General features: G+C 33.3%; 1 protein-coding gene across 1 annotated transcript in view; it reads right to left on the bottom strand.

Moving 5' to 3' along the window:
• Positions 1 to 16,476, bottom strand: part of SLC4A10 (solute carrier family 4 member 10) — a 197,261-nt gene that overhangs the window by 106,682 nt on the left and 74,103 nt on the right. The window contains exons 5-6 of the mRNA XM_046658900.1: positions 14,156 to 14,316; positions 6,673 to 6,861 (exon numbers count right to left, since the gene is read on the bottom strand). Coding sequence (XP_046514856.1) covers positions 6,673 to 6,861; positions 14,156 to 14,316 — 350 coding nt within the window. The remainder of the gene's footprint in view (positions 1 to 6,672; positions 6,862 to 14,155; positions 14,317 to 16,476) is intronic.

Genomic DNA, 16,476 nt, shown 5'->3' with positions numbered 1-16,476 from the left:
TCCTGGGTGCAGACCTACACCACTTATCAAGCTGTGCTGTGCCAATGGCCCACACACAAAATAAAGGAAGACTGGCATAGATGTTAGCTTAGGGCTAATCTTCCTCAAGGAAAACAAGAGGAAGATTTGCACCAAAAAACAAAAAAGGCAGTAAGTATTAGTAATTAAATATATTTAATCACATCAAAAGTCCTGCGAAGTTTAAAGAGTACTCCAAATCTTATTTCTCAGCATGTACATCAATTCGTTAAAAATGAAACAGTACACATTAAATGTGTATATCTTCAAGGCAGTATCTGAAAACTTGGCAGGATACAGAAAAATGTACAAGTATTATTATTTAAAAATTAAACTGACAAGGATGGTTTCGGTTATTTTGAAAAAAATAGAAGGCTTTAAATAAAGTTCAAAATTTTATTTGCTCTATATCTCTATCTATCTATCTATGTAACACTAAAATCCACACATGAATTATAGTCTATTGAACTACTAGAAATCTCATAAATTAAAATAATTTTTACAATTCCGTTATCAACTATAATCTTTATCTGTCTAAACACTGATTTCTTTAGTTTATACCAATTATTACTGCCTTTCAAAAGAAGGTGATGAGCTTGGATTTCAAAATGACTTTCATTAACTCAAATACTACTATATAAGAATGAGTACCTTTAGGTTTTGAAAGGGCATCCCTTATTTTTTCACTGATGCTAAAACAATAGCACTTCATACAATGGCAGTTTTCAGGTAGAGGATTTTACCTTCAACTAGAAGTGAATGTATGTCCTAACAGAATAACAAAGCATTTGCTAGGATATTTCCCCCTCCAGGAAAAAACAGTACAAAGTTAGGATATAGCACTCACATACATGTGTGGAAACTTTATGAGTGTGAATTGTTTACAATGTTTTTTCTAATCACTATTCCACAATGCTTGTGATCATACATGTTTTTTTCTATTTCTTTATATTACCTTTACTTTGCCCACTGATCTCTGTCCATATTAATATATCCTACAAATAAATGTCATTGTAATGTTTAGTCACATCTGTTAATATAACATCTAAATAATTTTGAGGCATGAAGATGACTATCCAAAAAAAAAGGACATTTATTAACTCAGTAATTCTACTACATTCTGGATAAATTATTCAAAAACTGATGAAATGTGGGCATCATTAGTATTAACTGGGAAGTGTCTGTGACTATTTAAATGTAAACATTTGAGAAACCTAACATCATCCTTATAATTTACCACATATTTTTATTTTTCCCACCTTTTAAACTCAAAGAGTTCACCATCTTAAATCCAAAATTCTAATACGTGTTATACATCTTACCAATTAAAGTGCATCTTATGTAGTATTCATATTAGCAACTGTTTGAATTAACTTTCCTTTAGTCATGAACTCATTTTCCTCTGGACCTCCATGTAGGGATAATACATAAGTCAGATAAAACATTATTATAGACCATGCATTTCTCTAAGGTAAATCATAAAAGATGTGGGGCAAGCATAGGAAAAAACTGAGAATAATTCAAATGACTACTAACTAGAAAATGGAAGCTGTGCCTTTCTGCCTGCTACTCTACCAATTCTTCACTAAGTCCATTTTGAGACTGGCATAGTCATTTCCCTCATCATAAAGTTGTGGGGGAAGAACATGAGATTATGTCAAAACTACTATTTTTTGACTTTAAGTCAAGTCAGTATCGTTAAAGCATCTCACTATTAAAACACAACTGTAAAATATCTTCTCAAAAAATCTATTAAGTATTATATTAACTCATTTAAGTCTTTACCTATAGTTTTCTTCTTTTTAAAATAAATTATGTACATAAGTGTCATAAAACAGCGGCTTTTAAATTTCTATTTGGCCAAATTCAAATCAATAGAATAATATATCACTCAAGTGTATCATTATTTGCTTCTGTTTACTCCACTGAAAATCATGTGTAATAGAAGGAAACTGGGATGAAGACATGGAGGTACATTACTGTTAACCTAGAAACCAAGCTGGTTTACACTACCTCAGAAACCTTCAACGCATTTAGAGTACCCAAAGGGTAGGAGATGAGGGAGGTACAGAGATGAGATGAGCCTGTTAGAGACAGACACAAGACAGAGCAAAATAAAGAAATAGAAAGATGAATGACAAAGTTACATACATGTGTAGCAATACATTTATTCATGGGAATAGAAAACATGGAGAAAGAAAGGCTAAATATTTAGAAAATGCTGATTAGGTGAGCTATACTTCAAAAACATGAAAAGTATGCACACAACTAAACTTGGAGAAAAATTAGTATGCCTGAAAATAAGTAATGTAATACAAGAAATAACAAATTTAAACACATCATACTAGAAATATTTTTGCTGTTAAGATCTAGTCTTGACATTCCAAAACTCAGTACTAAAAATACAGCCTCTGAACAGACCCATCAGTTGTGTCAACAACGTCATCTTGATTTTTTGGAACAACAGAAAATACCTTTATTATACAATGTTTAATTCTGTCATCTATGAATATTTTAATGTTTTCTCTCAAGTAATTCCAAGAATTATTATTCTAGCTTTTTTTTCTTCAAAGGTTGAACATCACAAGGGATAATTCTTAAACTCTTGGTATCTTATTTATGAGACCACAGTATTTAAAAACTAAGAAAGCATATAAATATCTAAACACACATGAAAACATTATACATCTGAAAATAAAAAGTACAGTATTTGTAAAGGAGGTGATTATACAGCAATAAAACTTATTTCCAAAAGCCATAAATAAAAATCATTCACAACACATATGTGTACATTATTTTAAGGGCTGGAATCTATGCAGGCCTAAAGAACCAACTAATATCTCATCCTTCCAAATCTAAATGTTCTCCAATAACCTGTGGTTTTGAAAGTAAGCCAGAGACTTCTGCTCTGGGACTCCTTTTGAAATCCTAAATAAAAGGTACAACTGGACAGTATTCAGAATAGGAGGGAGGGAAGATATGTGAAGGAAAAGGAATGGAGTTAGAATTAATAGTAAAGTACAGAGTGGAATGAAGACACCCTAGACACAAGGAGACTAAGAATTCTAAATTATTTTTTTAAATATAAAGGTTATAACAGGGTAACAATACTTTAAAGTAGATTTGCAATCCAAATGTCTCAAAATGTAACTGAATGTATAACCTAAAGGATGAATATAAATACTAATAAATGTTGCTTTCTAGATCACTTAACACAGAAGTCTTATTTTTATTTTTAGAAAGTCCTTCTAGTTTCAAGCAATTATTTAAATATTCTTGATATATTTATTTTGAGTACTTTCTACCATATCCTTTTCAGGGTTCTAATGTTAAAGAAGATATTATTCTTTCTATTATTTTTTACTGTTGTTTTGCCAAATGTAACTGTCACTTTTTATTGAAACATCAGAATCAGACATTTAATTCTCACAGTTTTGATGCTTAATGAAAAGTGAAAGTTAAACACAGCATGGTGGCATTAAAAATGCATGGTGAATCCATAGCATCCTGCATCTTAGCCCTTAAGAGAATGTGCAGAACAGCAAGAAAAAAATTATACAAAAAAGTAAAGATAGTGTCTTTGGAGGTGAGATTGACAAATTATCACAAATCACTAAAAAGTTATAAACAAAATAGCACAGACTTGGGGAAGAGAAGAGCAAGGAAATCACTATCTTGTAAACCTAACCTATAAACGGGGGAAGATCCACACTGGAAATTCAGATTGAAGTGTCTGAACGTTTAACCCTTTGGACTACTACCAAGGCAGCATGCTCAATGAAGTCAATTAAGGGAGTAGAAATCTTATTCTATATGACTTATGACTTTTTTGAATACTTTATGTAAGCATCAGTTTGTTTTTGAAGGAATTTCAACTGTTTTGCCTCTAAAAGAAAGTATTTTAAACAAGAAGGGGCTTATTTCTATCCCTATGCTTAGGAAGGAAAATGTTTTCTGTTTTCAAGTTTCTAGAAAATCCTCACTCTAGTTCCTATTCTATAATCTTAAAAGAAAAATGTCAATCTTTTTACATGGAATACTTTACTGAAGAGATTTTTTTTTAAATAAGAAGAATACTATTTTTACCCTTTTGGATGTCTTGAAATCCTTTTGCATCTCTCTGTACTACTGCACAAAAAAATTAAATCTCTACTGCATATTTTGAAACAGAATGTCGAATCTATATTCATGGCTATGAATTTTGATTTGTTTGTTTATCTAGAGTTTGTCAGTTTTTTGAGATCATAAGTAGATTGAGAACCTTAGTAATAAAGGTCTTTCACACTTTTTTTCACTTCTGGATAGGAGATTTATTTCTAAATTGGTGAAGTCTATACATATTTTCAGAATTCTCGACACACATAATTATGCAAAGTGTGTGAGGAGGCAAAACAGAGTCACAAGGAGGTGTTATAGCCTAGGCAGAGAAAACCGCTTCTGACAGCATACTCGACAATAATACTTAATTGGATATATGAATCTTATTAGAAATGTTTCCAAGTTTTTATTACTCTAATGTACGCCTCCAAAGGATTTGTATGTGTTCAGATAAAGGCTGATTGTACAGATGGTGACAGAATCACTTCAGAACTACTCACATCTTAGTTTTCTGAAAAACTAAGTAGTTGCCTGAATAAGACAGAAAGCAGGCTCTCAGAAAACTTTGTATCTATATGTATGTATACGTGGACTTGTGATTCAAGGCTATAACTCTATCATTTCTTCTTATGTTTAACAGAACTTTAAAGCAGTAATGAATAGTGTGTCTAGGTCTACAAGATATTATAATAAATGATCCATCCAGTAAATTCAGTACCCTCCTCCTTCCAAAAACAAAAGGTAATAAAATTATTCTATAATAAACATTGTCCTCAACGAAATTTGAGATATAAATTATGGCTAGTTCACAACCCAAGATCCTTGCATCTTTGAATAAACACATATCCTTCTTACAGCCATATATTTTACTGTGTGATTTCCTGTAAAAGTAATGAAATAAAGGTAGAAGTTTGCCTTTTTTAAATGTGCTTGTATTTATAGAAAGTTAGTTCAAGGGAATATTTTAATAAGGTCTTTGAATCATATAGACAGAAGTCCATAGTCAAAATTAGTAAATATCCGAGTCTATTTTCTTAATATAATCAATACCAAATAAATACTAGTATTGTAAGCATAATAAAAGTATTACATTTATAAGTCTCAGAAAATAAAAGCTTCATTTTGTCATTTTCATGTATAACATTTTAAAGCAAACTGTGATTTAGAATATGAATATATTTTAAATATATGATATGATTCAAAGCAAGTTACAAATTCTCAAAATGTTCAGTGGAATTTACAAATACAAGTTGCTATGTACCATAAAGTGCTCGTAATACTTTTATTGAACTCAATATATGCACAACTACAGACTCTTCCATATAACAATGACTTACATTCAGTCATTGAAAGGTCTTTAAAAATGAAATGAGTATTTCAAAAATCATTTTGCCATTAAGAACTGGTTCTATGTTCTGAGACAATAGTATATCTAAGCATCTTCATTGATTTATTAATGCATTTCTTCTATTTGTTTTTGTATATTTGATTCAGGAGTATGAAAACTGGTAAAAATCCCATATAAAGGAAAGTCTGGAGAAAATTTATTTAAATGCATTTGTATTTAAGGCATATCTGAAGCTTTTGAAAATAGGGTTGAAATCACATAGGACATCCCAACATCCATGCTTTAGCCCATTTGTGGAAATAAGAGTCTTTCCAGTAGAGCATTTTAAATTACTTTTCATTATTTCTTATCTTTTAAAACTGGGAACTTGTATAGCTGATGGAAGTTTAAAAAATTCATATCACCCTCATGATAACTTCATTTTACTTCACAAGACTAATGGAAAGGATGGATGATAACAAGAGATTCCTAAGCAACTTCCTTAGTGTAAATAATGGTCAAATGGCTGCAACCAGAGAACAAAATAGGAAGAATAAAACAGTCTGAAGCATAAACCATAAGGAGTAAGTCATGATTGCTAGAGAATAACAGTTGGTGTCCTCTATATTGGTGTGTGAAGACGCTAAGTGTGGTAGCTCCATGGATGTTGAAGGTGCGGCACTGCAAACAGTAATGAGCCCATGAACTGGAAATTAGGCTTAATATATGTAGAGCCACAAGCAATGCACTAGCTTGCCTTTTCAATCGTAATCTCTAATGAAATTTGTTGACTATGAGCTACATGAAACCAGTATCTTTTTTTCCACAGACACGAAACGGTAATCAATATTTATTTTAACCAAAAGTTCATAAATCAAAAGCATGGCATTACATTCTCAAGCTATGCGACAAAGACTAGGACCTTGTTTGGGGTGCAACTGATGCTCAGTTTATGTTTGCTGCATTTGAGTCTATAACTTATTATTATATAAAAGTTTTCCTTGCATTCTTTCATGAGCCTTTCAAGAAATTTAAATTCTTTGTTAAAATTTCTGCAGTTTGATGCTTGATAACAAGGCTCTGTATGTAAATGAAAAGAAACAATTCTACCAAAACAATCTAAATTTCAATAGACCATTTTCAAATAAAATATGTTTTAAAGGATTTAGAAGCACTTTGATATTTCAGACACATAATAAACAGAAAGAGTACAATAAAGAAACATTTACCATTTTTATCCATGGAATTTGGTTCTGATTGTTTCTTGCCAATATCAGCAAAGGAACGAACAATGGGAATTCTATTGGTGAGTTTTTTTTGATTTTGGTGGTGATGCTGTTTCATCAGTGCCTCATGGACCCTGTGGCGTATGTCCTCATTGAGCTGACCTGAGCTCACTTGTTGGTCAAGGACCATATCTGAAAAGGGAAGGCAGGAAGATTAGCACAGCTTTCCTGTGGTGTGCCAGCACTGAACCACTAGGTTTAAATACTCATACCCTAGGTAATATTACTCATCTTAAGATAGGAATGAATTCCTTTAAAAACCTCTAAGTATGATCTTACAGACGAAAGTTTATCTTTCTTTGTAGAACTGTTGCACAAAAAAGACTTGAGAAAATTTTCTTTATAAATGATTCAATTTTAAATATACAATGATCTTATGGATTATTATTTTTCAAATGGACATAGTTATACTGAGAACCAAGCGCTTTATGTTCTCCATTATTCACACTGATGGGAAGGAATCTAGCAGAGGTAATACCAATATAATTAGTATGTTTAAAATTGGAAAGCGGTTTCATATTTTATTTCAATATGGTTTTTCTCCCTTCTTCTAGTAAAGAATAATTTCCATGTTTCCTCTTTAAGTGAACAAATATCTATCTGTAAAAATCTGATGCAAGGGGGCTTAGGCAGCTATGTAGTCAGTTGCATTTAGAGACTAAACACAACTCTTTCACAATGATATAAAGTCAGTCCTCTCAAACTTTCCTTAAAAATGTTTTTATAGGGGCTGGCTCCTGTGACCAAGTGTTTAAGTTCGCGCACACTGCTTCGGCGCCCCAGGGTTTCACCGGTTCGGATCCTGAGGGCAGACATGGCACTGTTCATCAGGCCATGCTGAGGCAGTGCCCCATACGCCACAACTAGAAGGACCCAAAACTAAAATATGCAACTATGTACTGGGGGGATTTGGGGAGAAAAAGCAGGAAAAAAAAAGATTGGCAACAGTTGTTAGCTCAGCTGCCAATCTATGAAAAAAAGTATTTATATTAAAAAGGTCTTCTATAACCATAAAACAAAGAATAAAAGGTGAGATTTCAGAAGGCTATAATTAAGCAGAATGATATTTACCATATATAGTGTCAGAAACGCCTATAAAATAAGTAGATGACTAAAGGCATTTTGAGTTTCTTAGTAATACAAAGATCACTCAACGAACCTCAGTGTAGTTAATCTCCTTTCAGATCATCAAATAGTAACTCTTTTTGATTTTTTGAGGCACTAACTCCTTATGCAAAGCAAGTAGATCACAATGAATTGCCTTCCACTACCCTGCTGAGTACACTGAAGATTTGAAAATTAGCAGAATTCTCCCTTACAAACAATGTTTTCCTTCAGTGTGAAAGAGAAATGCACTAGGGAAACAGACGTGGGTCGCTGTACGACATTCTAGCTGTGTGGCCTTGTAAAGCCGAATAAGCTCAGGGTTCTTATTTGTGAGATGGAGATAATATCTATCTCATATATTGTTGACAGGACTAAGGACATAGGCACCTAACGCACTGATTAGAATATTAAGGCCTTCAGTAAATATATCCCAGTACAAGATTTTCTTTGCGATTTTCATTAAGTACATTACGGGTTCCTGGTTTGAATTTTATGGTGGTTTTAATACATTTATCTATATTTTATAATAGTATATCAAGTGGAAGCAAAGTTGGGTTTATTAATAACAGAAAACCCAAATTAAACTATCTGAAATGATGAATTTCATTGGCTCACATAACAGAAAGATCAAGGTAAGGCTGGATTTAATTCTATTTCTCTGTGATTCTGTCAGCTTCCCCATCAGGTTGATTTTTCTTATGGTCATAAGGTGGCTCCCAGCAGCAACAAGGAAATACATATCTCTGTTCATATCCATAGATTCTTCGCCTTTTTGTGATTTTCTCTTAAAAGTTATTTTTCCCCTTTCCAGGAAAATTCTCTTAAATTCAACTGACATAGCCTCATCTATGCTGAGCCAATCACTGACAAGGGACATGAGACCTATGTGATTGGCTTAGATTAATCAAGAACTGCCCTTCACGTAAGGTCACTTCTGGTTTGGAGGCACTTCTCTAAACCAGAGGCAGACAAACTTTTTTTGTAATGGGCCAGATGATATATATTTTAGGCTTTGTGGGCCTACATCATACTCAACGGGGTAAACCACAACTACTCAACTCTGCCTTTATAGGATGAAAGTAGCCAGGGACAACATGTACACAAATGATGTGGTTGTGTTTTAATAAAACTTTTTTATGAACATCGAAATTTGAATTTCACATATTTTTCATGTCACAAAATATTAATCTTCTTTCTACTATTTTCAGTCATGTACAATGTAATTACCATTCTTAATTCATAAATCTGACAAAATCAGGGAGTGTGCTATATTTGCACACAGAGTATAATTTGTCAATCTTTGCTCTATCACTTTGTTGTTTACAATGGAAAGAGATAGAACGCATGTTTGGGAGTCAGCCACAATGTCCACTATAATTATCTCCAAAGTCTCTTCCAATTCCAAAAATGTACGATAGTGTAGAATATTTCAATCTATATCTCAGTTCTTTGGAGAACAGTAGTTATAAAACCCCTGGATTAATCTGAAACAAGGGAAATGATAAATTGTCAACATACATGACTTTACACTGAAGCCTTGCTAAGGTGGAAAAATGTACATTTAAATATGCATTACATGCTTTACAGTAGGAGTTGTAAAGTAGGTTATTAAAACAACAAAAGGATACCAAATGAAAGACAATTTCATTTGTAAGCCATGATATGTACCTTCAGTGCAGTATTCTAATCAGAATCAAAATGAATATACAATAAACCATGCACATAGTTTTTAATTCCTATCAAAGCACTCTTTTCAGGCTTGAGCACTACCAAAACCCATAAGTCACCAGCTTCACAGTTTTTCAGAGATAAGGTCTTTATTTGAAACAGTTACATAAGAGAAAATAAATAGGAAAAAAAAACCCACTCATCCGCTCTTTAGTCACACAGAAATACACAGTAAACTCCTCTGAGGTATAGCTGCATCAAATAATACCTTAATGAACTAGAAAAGTTAATCATCTTGCCCAAGAATATAACTTATACTGAGGTGAGACTTAGGTACCAAAGGGAGTCTGATTCACTAATCACTTACATTGTTCTCTTCACCACTATAATATAGACTAGTATGAACCTTGAAAAGTAGGAAAGGATAATGGACCACAATGGCTTTGGGCCTACAGTCAAGTCCTACAATCTCAGCAGGCTGTGATACCTAAATAATACAGGCTAGCCTGCCAAAGCACAATGCCAGGATCTGAACGACAAGAGAAGCAGGAAGAAAAAGATAAATAGGTCACCCTCTCCTAGCACTACGCAGGTTCTAGAAAAACTAGTAGCATTTGTGTAAAAAGGCCTCAGAAAATGAAAAATTATTTTTCATCCTAATATTCAATTATTTTATCATGATCAATCCATCTTGACTACTGAATGAAAGCTTCTAGAGACCACGAGATTTTACAGATTCTACATAAATCTCTGCCTCTTTAAAGATTATCGTATAAATGCTTTATCTTAAAAACCCATTGCCTTAACTTTAAAAGATGCCGGGGAGGAGTGAGGAATAGGAGGGGTCTAAATTCTACAGTGTGGTTGACAGCACTAACAGGAGTGTGTGTACTAAAAATGCACACTACCATAGAATACTTACTTTCCAGACCAAGAATGGAATAATATAGGCATCTTAAAAAATATACGGCTATTCCCTTACTCCCAAGTCTGCAGATTACATTCAGCGAAACAAACTATGAGTTTTTCCTTCAATGAAAGATTTTAAATAAATGAAAGTTGTTTTAATGAGCTGAGAGCTATGATTGACAATCTGTCCATGGTATTAACTTTGGCTTGGTTTTAATTTCTTACTGTCATTGAGAGAATTAGGTTAAAGAATACACACTGCAGAGAGAATATTTCCATTGTTAATCTTTACAGTGCTGAATTTCAAAGAGATTAACATAGACCGTAAAATTGCCTGTAATTTATATGAATATAAATTAAGAAGCACTTTTAATACAATTAATCTCCATATCAGAATAATTGTGGTAAGAAAATATATCTGGAGAATTTTGGATTTGAAAAGGTTAAGTAAAATTTTGAAGAAGAAGTTCAAATTCATTCTGAGTTCCCTGAAACATTGGGAAACAGACATTTTTAAATTAACTTTATCCAAAAGAAAATCCTATTTTAATTATACCAGAAATTCTTGACAGACCTGCCAGATACAAATGGGATTTTCTCCTGCTGAGTCTACAAAAATCTCTTTAAAGAATTATCTGAGAGTCTATTAAAAATATATCAGAACATTGATATAAAAATCCTCAATCATTCTAAAACAATATCTGCGTCATATTCCTCTACTAGGAAATGTCTAGAAAACATTAATGCTGCAGAGTCTGCGCATTCACAAAGTACTAGGGTTTAGAGCCTTTAAGATGAACTGTTATATCCAGCTTTTGGAAAATTAAAACTAGTGACTAATGTGTTAGTAACTGCCTAACACATAGAAAAATACAATAAAAAAAGGTGAAGAAAAAGTTCCAGGACTTATTGCTAATCACTATGGTCACAAATTATCATGAAATAGAATATAACAAAACTTATGATTATGATTATAGGTTAATCAAAAGAAATTATTCCCCTCTCTGCAAGTGTCACCTGTGAGACACTACTTTCTGTTTATCTGTTTATAAAATGGGGGAAATAGCCTCCTTCCTACTTCATAAGGTTGCTGTGATAATAAAATATAACATTGCATGTGAAAATACTTCACAAAGTTAGAAATCTTACAAACGTAAAGCATACTTATTTATTACACAGTTAGCAATACAGTTCAATTGTCACAAAGTGAAAACAGTAGTAAGTAAACAACAAGAAAATAATTACAAGCTATAGGGAGAAAATGTTTTAATGAGATTTTATTAAAGGGAGAAATAAATACCTTTGGATTAAATGTCAAATTAAAATTACTCTAGGAGGGAGAATCTCTTTTCATTAATAATTGAAAAGGAATCTGAGGTAATAATGATTAACACAAGTATTCATAATCATATTTTCCTATGTGGTATTAGCTCTAAACTACTGACATCTTCTGAATGTCATTTTCCAGAGCACTCTAAACTGAAAATGAGACATTCAAATTGGGCTACTTTGGAGACAGAAAGATACAGACTAATTAGAAGAGCACAAAGAATACTAAAAAGCTATCTAGGGTACCGAGACGTCCATCAAACTAATTTCATTCATAAGGATAGACTTAGAAAATGTAATTTGCTTTAAAAAGCTAGATTTAACACAGCTAACAATCTTCACGTATTCTACAGAATTGAGCTTGGGGAAGGGAACAAGGTTAGGAAAAGGAGGCATAAATTTAAACAATAATACAGAGCTAAGGCGATAAAATGAACAACAGAGTTTTAGTCAAATTAATAGGCGATTTCCAGGTAGGAATAAATTCCTAAAGAAAGCATTAGAAATTACATGCTTTGAAAAATTTAAAGCCTGGTGAAACTATGAAGGGTATTTTATGAGGCTGATTTTGCCAGGTTGAGGACTTTGACAACTTCATTATATATAGCCAAACCCAAACTAATTTGGATTAATCCATTTTCAAAGGTAATGCCAGCACTGACATAAGTAGCAGAAATAAACTGCTTATTTTGGGCAAGACCTTTAAACTTCTGAATCTCAGTTTCTTTATTTATGAAGTAAGGATAACAATCATAATACTAAGCCCCAAGTTTGCTTCGAGTATCAAAAAGATAGTGTAGAATTACTAAAAAGAGCTTCCTAAACTGCAAGGACTATGAAAAGCCCAGCCATTGGATGCCTAATTAAAATATAAAAATGTTTATTGGGTACCAGCAAGATCCCATAACGTAAAGCTGAGAAATTGAGTTGGATAGCGACTATTCCAGCATTCTCAGGAAGCTTGATAATTTCTGAGTTTACCCTTTTCTTTAAGTCTTGATTTAGACTGACTTGTTACTATACCCTGCGTTCTTCTGAAAAGTATACTGTATTTAACTTTATATGGTCTTTTAGGCTCTAGCTATGCGTTTTAAAGAATAACCTCTTCACAGGTGTTGTATGAAACTTAGAAGGAGAAGGCTTATCTTTCTCGTTTTTTCGTCTTTGCTTAATACTGTGAGCTAAGATATCTTTCCATACTTACTTTTATTTTCACACGTATTGCAGTGTATCCATTCCTAGCAGTACCAATGACCAAATATAATTGTCAAATACATGATATTTAAAGTAATAAAACTGCCATTAAAATTTGAGCAACAGCCACTTCAAGCCGTCTCTGTCTTCAGAGAGTAGTTGTAGTTAACAGAAGGAACACAGGGTTTAAAGGCCATGAAAGTTTCAGTTTCTATTTTCTCATTGAAAAATGGGAATGACACTTCATGAGGCTGTTCTGAAGATTAAATTAGGTGTGTTATTTTCCTAATACAATTGTCTCTCACTTATGTGATCAAAAAACACACAGAGTTTGGGTTTGTTTGGTTTTTTTCCATCTCTATAATATAATTAAGACATTGAAGTCTCCCTTAAGTCTTTCTACTTCACAAATAAATTCTACATGGAACTGCTTTTATTATTTTTTTTCCAACCTAGAAATTTCTAAAAACTGCCTGAATCCTTGCTTTGTTTTTATTTTTAAAACCTCCATTAACCATTTCATTTATACTCTCTCAAAATTCATTTCTGTGTTTTTTGTATTATTTTGTTTTTACTAAAATGTGTTTGTCTTCCAGATCAAAAGATAAAGGAATTCTTTGCCTCTGTTTCTAGAGTAACAGTAAGATGCTTCCTAAATATAGCTGCCTGTGTTATATAGCCACAACAGACTTCTAATACAAATCATTCATCCCAGGACTAGTCATAGTATTAAATTACAAATTAATCTCAACTGCATCACTTGGTGTCCTCTGTAATTCAAGAGTTTTAATTCAGTTCAAAAAAAATAGTCATTCTAAACTAACATTTCTCCTATTTATTGAAATTTTTTCATTTGGTTACTTCATGTATTTGCATATTGAAATAATCAGTCTCTAGCTTTATGAGTTCTTTCCTTCAGTTTTCTAATGGTGACAATCTAATTAAATATGACAGTGAAAAATAAGACATGCTAAATAGGAGTCAGGATCTCTAGATTCTTGTTCTAGACTGGCCACTGACAATTTAGACCACATTTCTCTGAGATTCCACTTCTTTTACCTTAAATTAGGGAGTAGGAGAAAATTATTCTTTGGCTTCATAAGCTGACCATGAGAGTTTTTCAAAAGTTGCAAATGTATAGAATTATAAGGAAAAGGGAATAACAAAAATCAGCTGTACCTATTCGAGTGAAATAGACTAAGGGGAAAAAACGATATACCTGCAATTTCTTCTAAAGTGTTGGCGTGCATGTCCAGTAACACAGTTCCATTCAGAATACAGCTTCTTAACTCAAACAAGCTGTGCAGTGAAAGAGTAGCCACATAAGGCTTGCTCCACCTTTCTCCTCCGTCTTCCACATCTTCTTCAAACTTCAACCACCTACAAAAATAAATATTATTGGCACATTGAATATTATATTGTAGATGAATGATCCTTTATCCCAATAATAAAAAGTATAAATAGAAAGATACATTGCTTCTTGGTTTGGGGAGTAAATAAAAGCTAGCCCAAGTCATTTGGTTTCTTTCATTTTAATTCCACTTAACAAGCATTTTTTGGTGTCATTGAAAGATATATTGAAAACAAAGAAAAATTCATGTATTATTTATATTAGTTTGCCTAGCTCTGAAACAATACTTTAAAATAAATGTTTAGGGGCCGGCCTGGTGGTGCAGTGTTAAGTGCACACGTTCTGCTTCGGCAGCCCGGGGTTCGCCGGTTCGGAGCCTGGGTGCGGACATGGCACAGCTTGGCGCGCCATGCTGTGGTAGGTGTCCCTCATATAAAGTAGAGGAAGATGGGCACGGATGTTAGCTCAGGGCCAGTCTTCCTCAGTGAAAAGAGGAGGATTGGCAGCAGTTAGTTCAGAGCTTAATCTTCCTCAAAAAACTAAAAAATAATTGTTTAATCAGTGGTCACAGTGAATCTGCTGTAGAACTAATAAAGAGAGTCTACTTCATGGAAAGATAATGGTAATTGAAAAAGATGCAAAAGAAAATGAATGAATACTCATTTTTCTTTAGTAGGAGTTCTTAAAATTTAACATTTGAGTCTCTTGATAATTTTTCCATTTGATTTTTAGGGAGGCTAGTATAATTTGGGGCCTGTTTTATAGAAAAAAATACTTATTAGGCCTGTTTGAATGAAATCTAGTGATTTTAATCACTTCCTATGGACTAAATCTATGAGAACTTGGTTCAGCCCCTATTCCCTGGGCCTTCCTGCCAGGGATGGAGAATAGGAGAACCCTGAGATGACAGCGCCAAATGGGAGACCACTACATTCTTAGAGTGAAATGAATAGCAATAACTCACAGTGTTTCCAAGTACGATAAAGGAATAAAGGGAAACCAGTGATTTTGCTGCTCTGGCACAAACACTAAAGCTCTTATTCTTTGAGGGACTTGCTCTCTAGTCTTAATAGATGACCAGTTTAATTCCACCATTTCTAATGAATCCTAGGGTAAACCACCTTCCCTCCTTTCATTCGCTACCATTTTCCTCATTCCTCCTCTCCTTAGTCATTTTTGCCCTAACTTCCCCTCTCCATGCAGTATTACTCAAATTCTCTATGTGATATTATATTAGTGTTTTACATAGTCAAATGATCCAACTCCACCAGAGGAAAAATACGTTGCAGTAACTACTTAAGGAATCAGCGGATCAGCCAAAAATAACTAAACAAAAGGACTAGTCAGAATGATTAATGTTTAGAGTTCCAAGAAGAATAAAGAAAGCTGTGGATCTGTCCTCAGTGTTTAGGGAGCAAAAAGCTGTCAGGAAGTGAAAAGGAAACCAGTAGGGAAGAAGAGCTGTGCCTGCCGAGAGTTCTCAGATAGTTCACTATGCCTATCATAAACTTACAGAACACTTGAAGGTTGAAAACACTTACATTTAAGCCCCAAATCACTGACAGTATTGCTTCAGTGCTGGCAATTTTATAGACTATTTTGTCTACACAGTTGGGAGTTTTTCATATTAGTGATTCTTAAAGTTGTTCAGCCCTTAACAGGGCCATAATACTTCATAAATCAGTGATGGTCATTAGTATCATTCATCAACTCTAACTAGTTCTCCCTCTTTTCCTAGTAAAAAGTAAGATATCACTGCTTAGCTCTTTTAAGTGGGTAAGGTCATGTGACTGTTGACTAGTTCTGAACAATGAATTGTGAGGAGAAATTATGTGTATCATTTCCAGGCTGACGTATTTAATTGCCAGGATAAGACTCTCCAGAGCTCTCTTTTCCCTGATGTGGCCATCAGCAATGTTCAAGATGGAGGCTGCTCTACCAGCGGGGGTCTTTCAGTAACTACAATGAACAGATATGCAAAGCCTCCATGATGGACATGTATCACGAGCCACAAATAAGCATTTGTGATTTTAGGTTATTGAGATCGTAAGATATTTTTTCTAACATAATTTAGCCTATCCCAACTGATACAGATCACAACTTTAGCTATTCATACCAGCATCAAAATCCTAATTAGAATTAATGATTACAGTGAATATGATTTTAACAAATATAATAAATTAGTATTT

This window comes from Equus quagga, chromosome 4 (genome assembly GCF_021613505.1).
Source record: "Equus quagga isolate Etosha38 chromosome 4, UCLA_HA_Equagga_1.0, whole genome shotgun sequence".
NCBI classification, from domain to species: domain Eukaryota; kingdom Metazoa; phylum Chordata; class Mammalia; order Perissodactyla; family Equidae; genus Equus; species Equus quagga.
The sequence above is the reverse complement of the archived record's forward strand: the minus strand, read 5'-3'. Positions and strand labels throughout refer to the sequence as shown.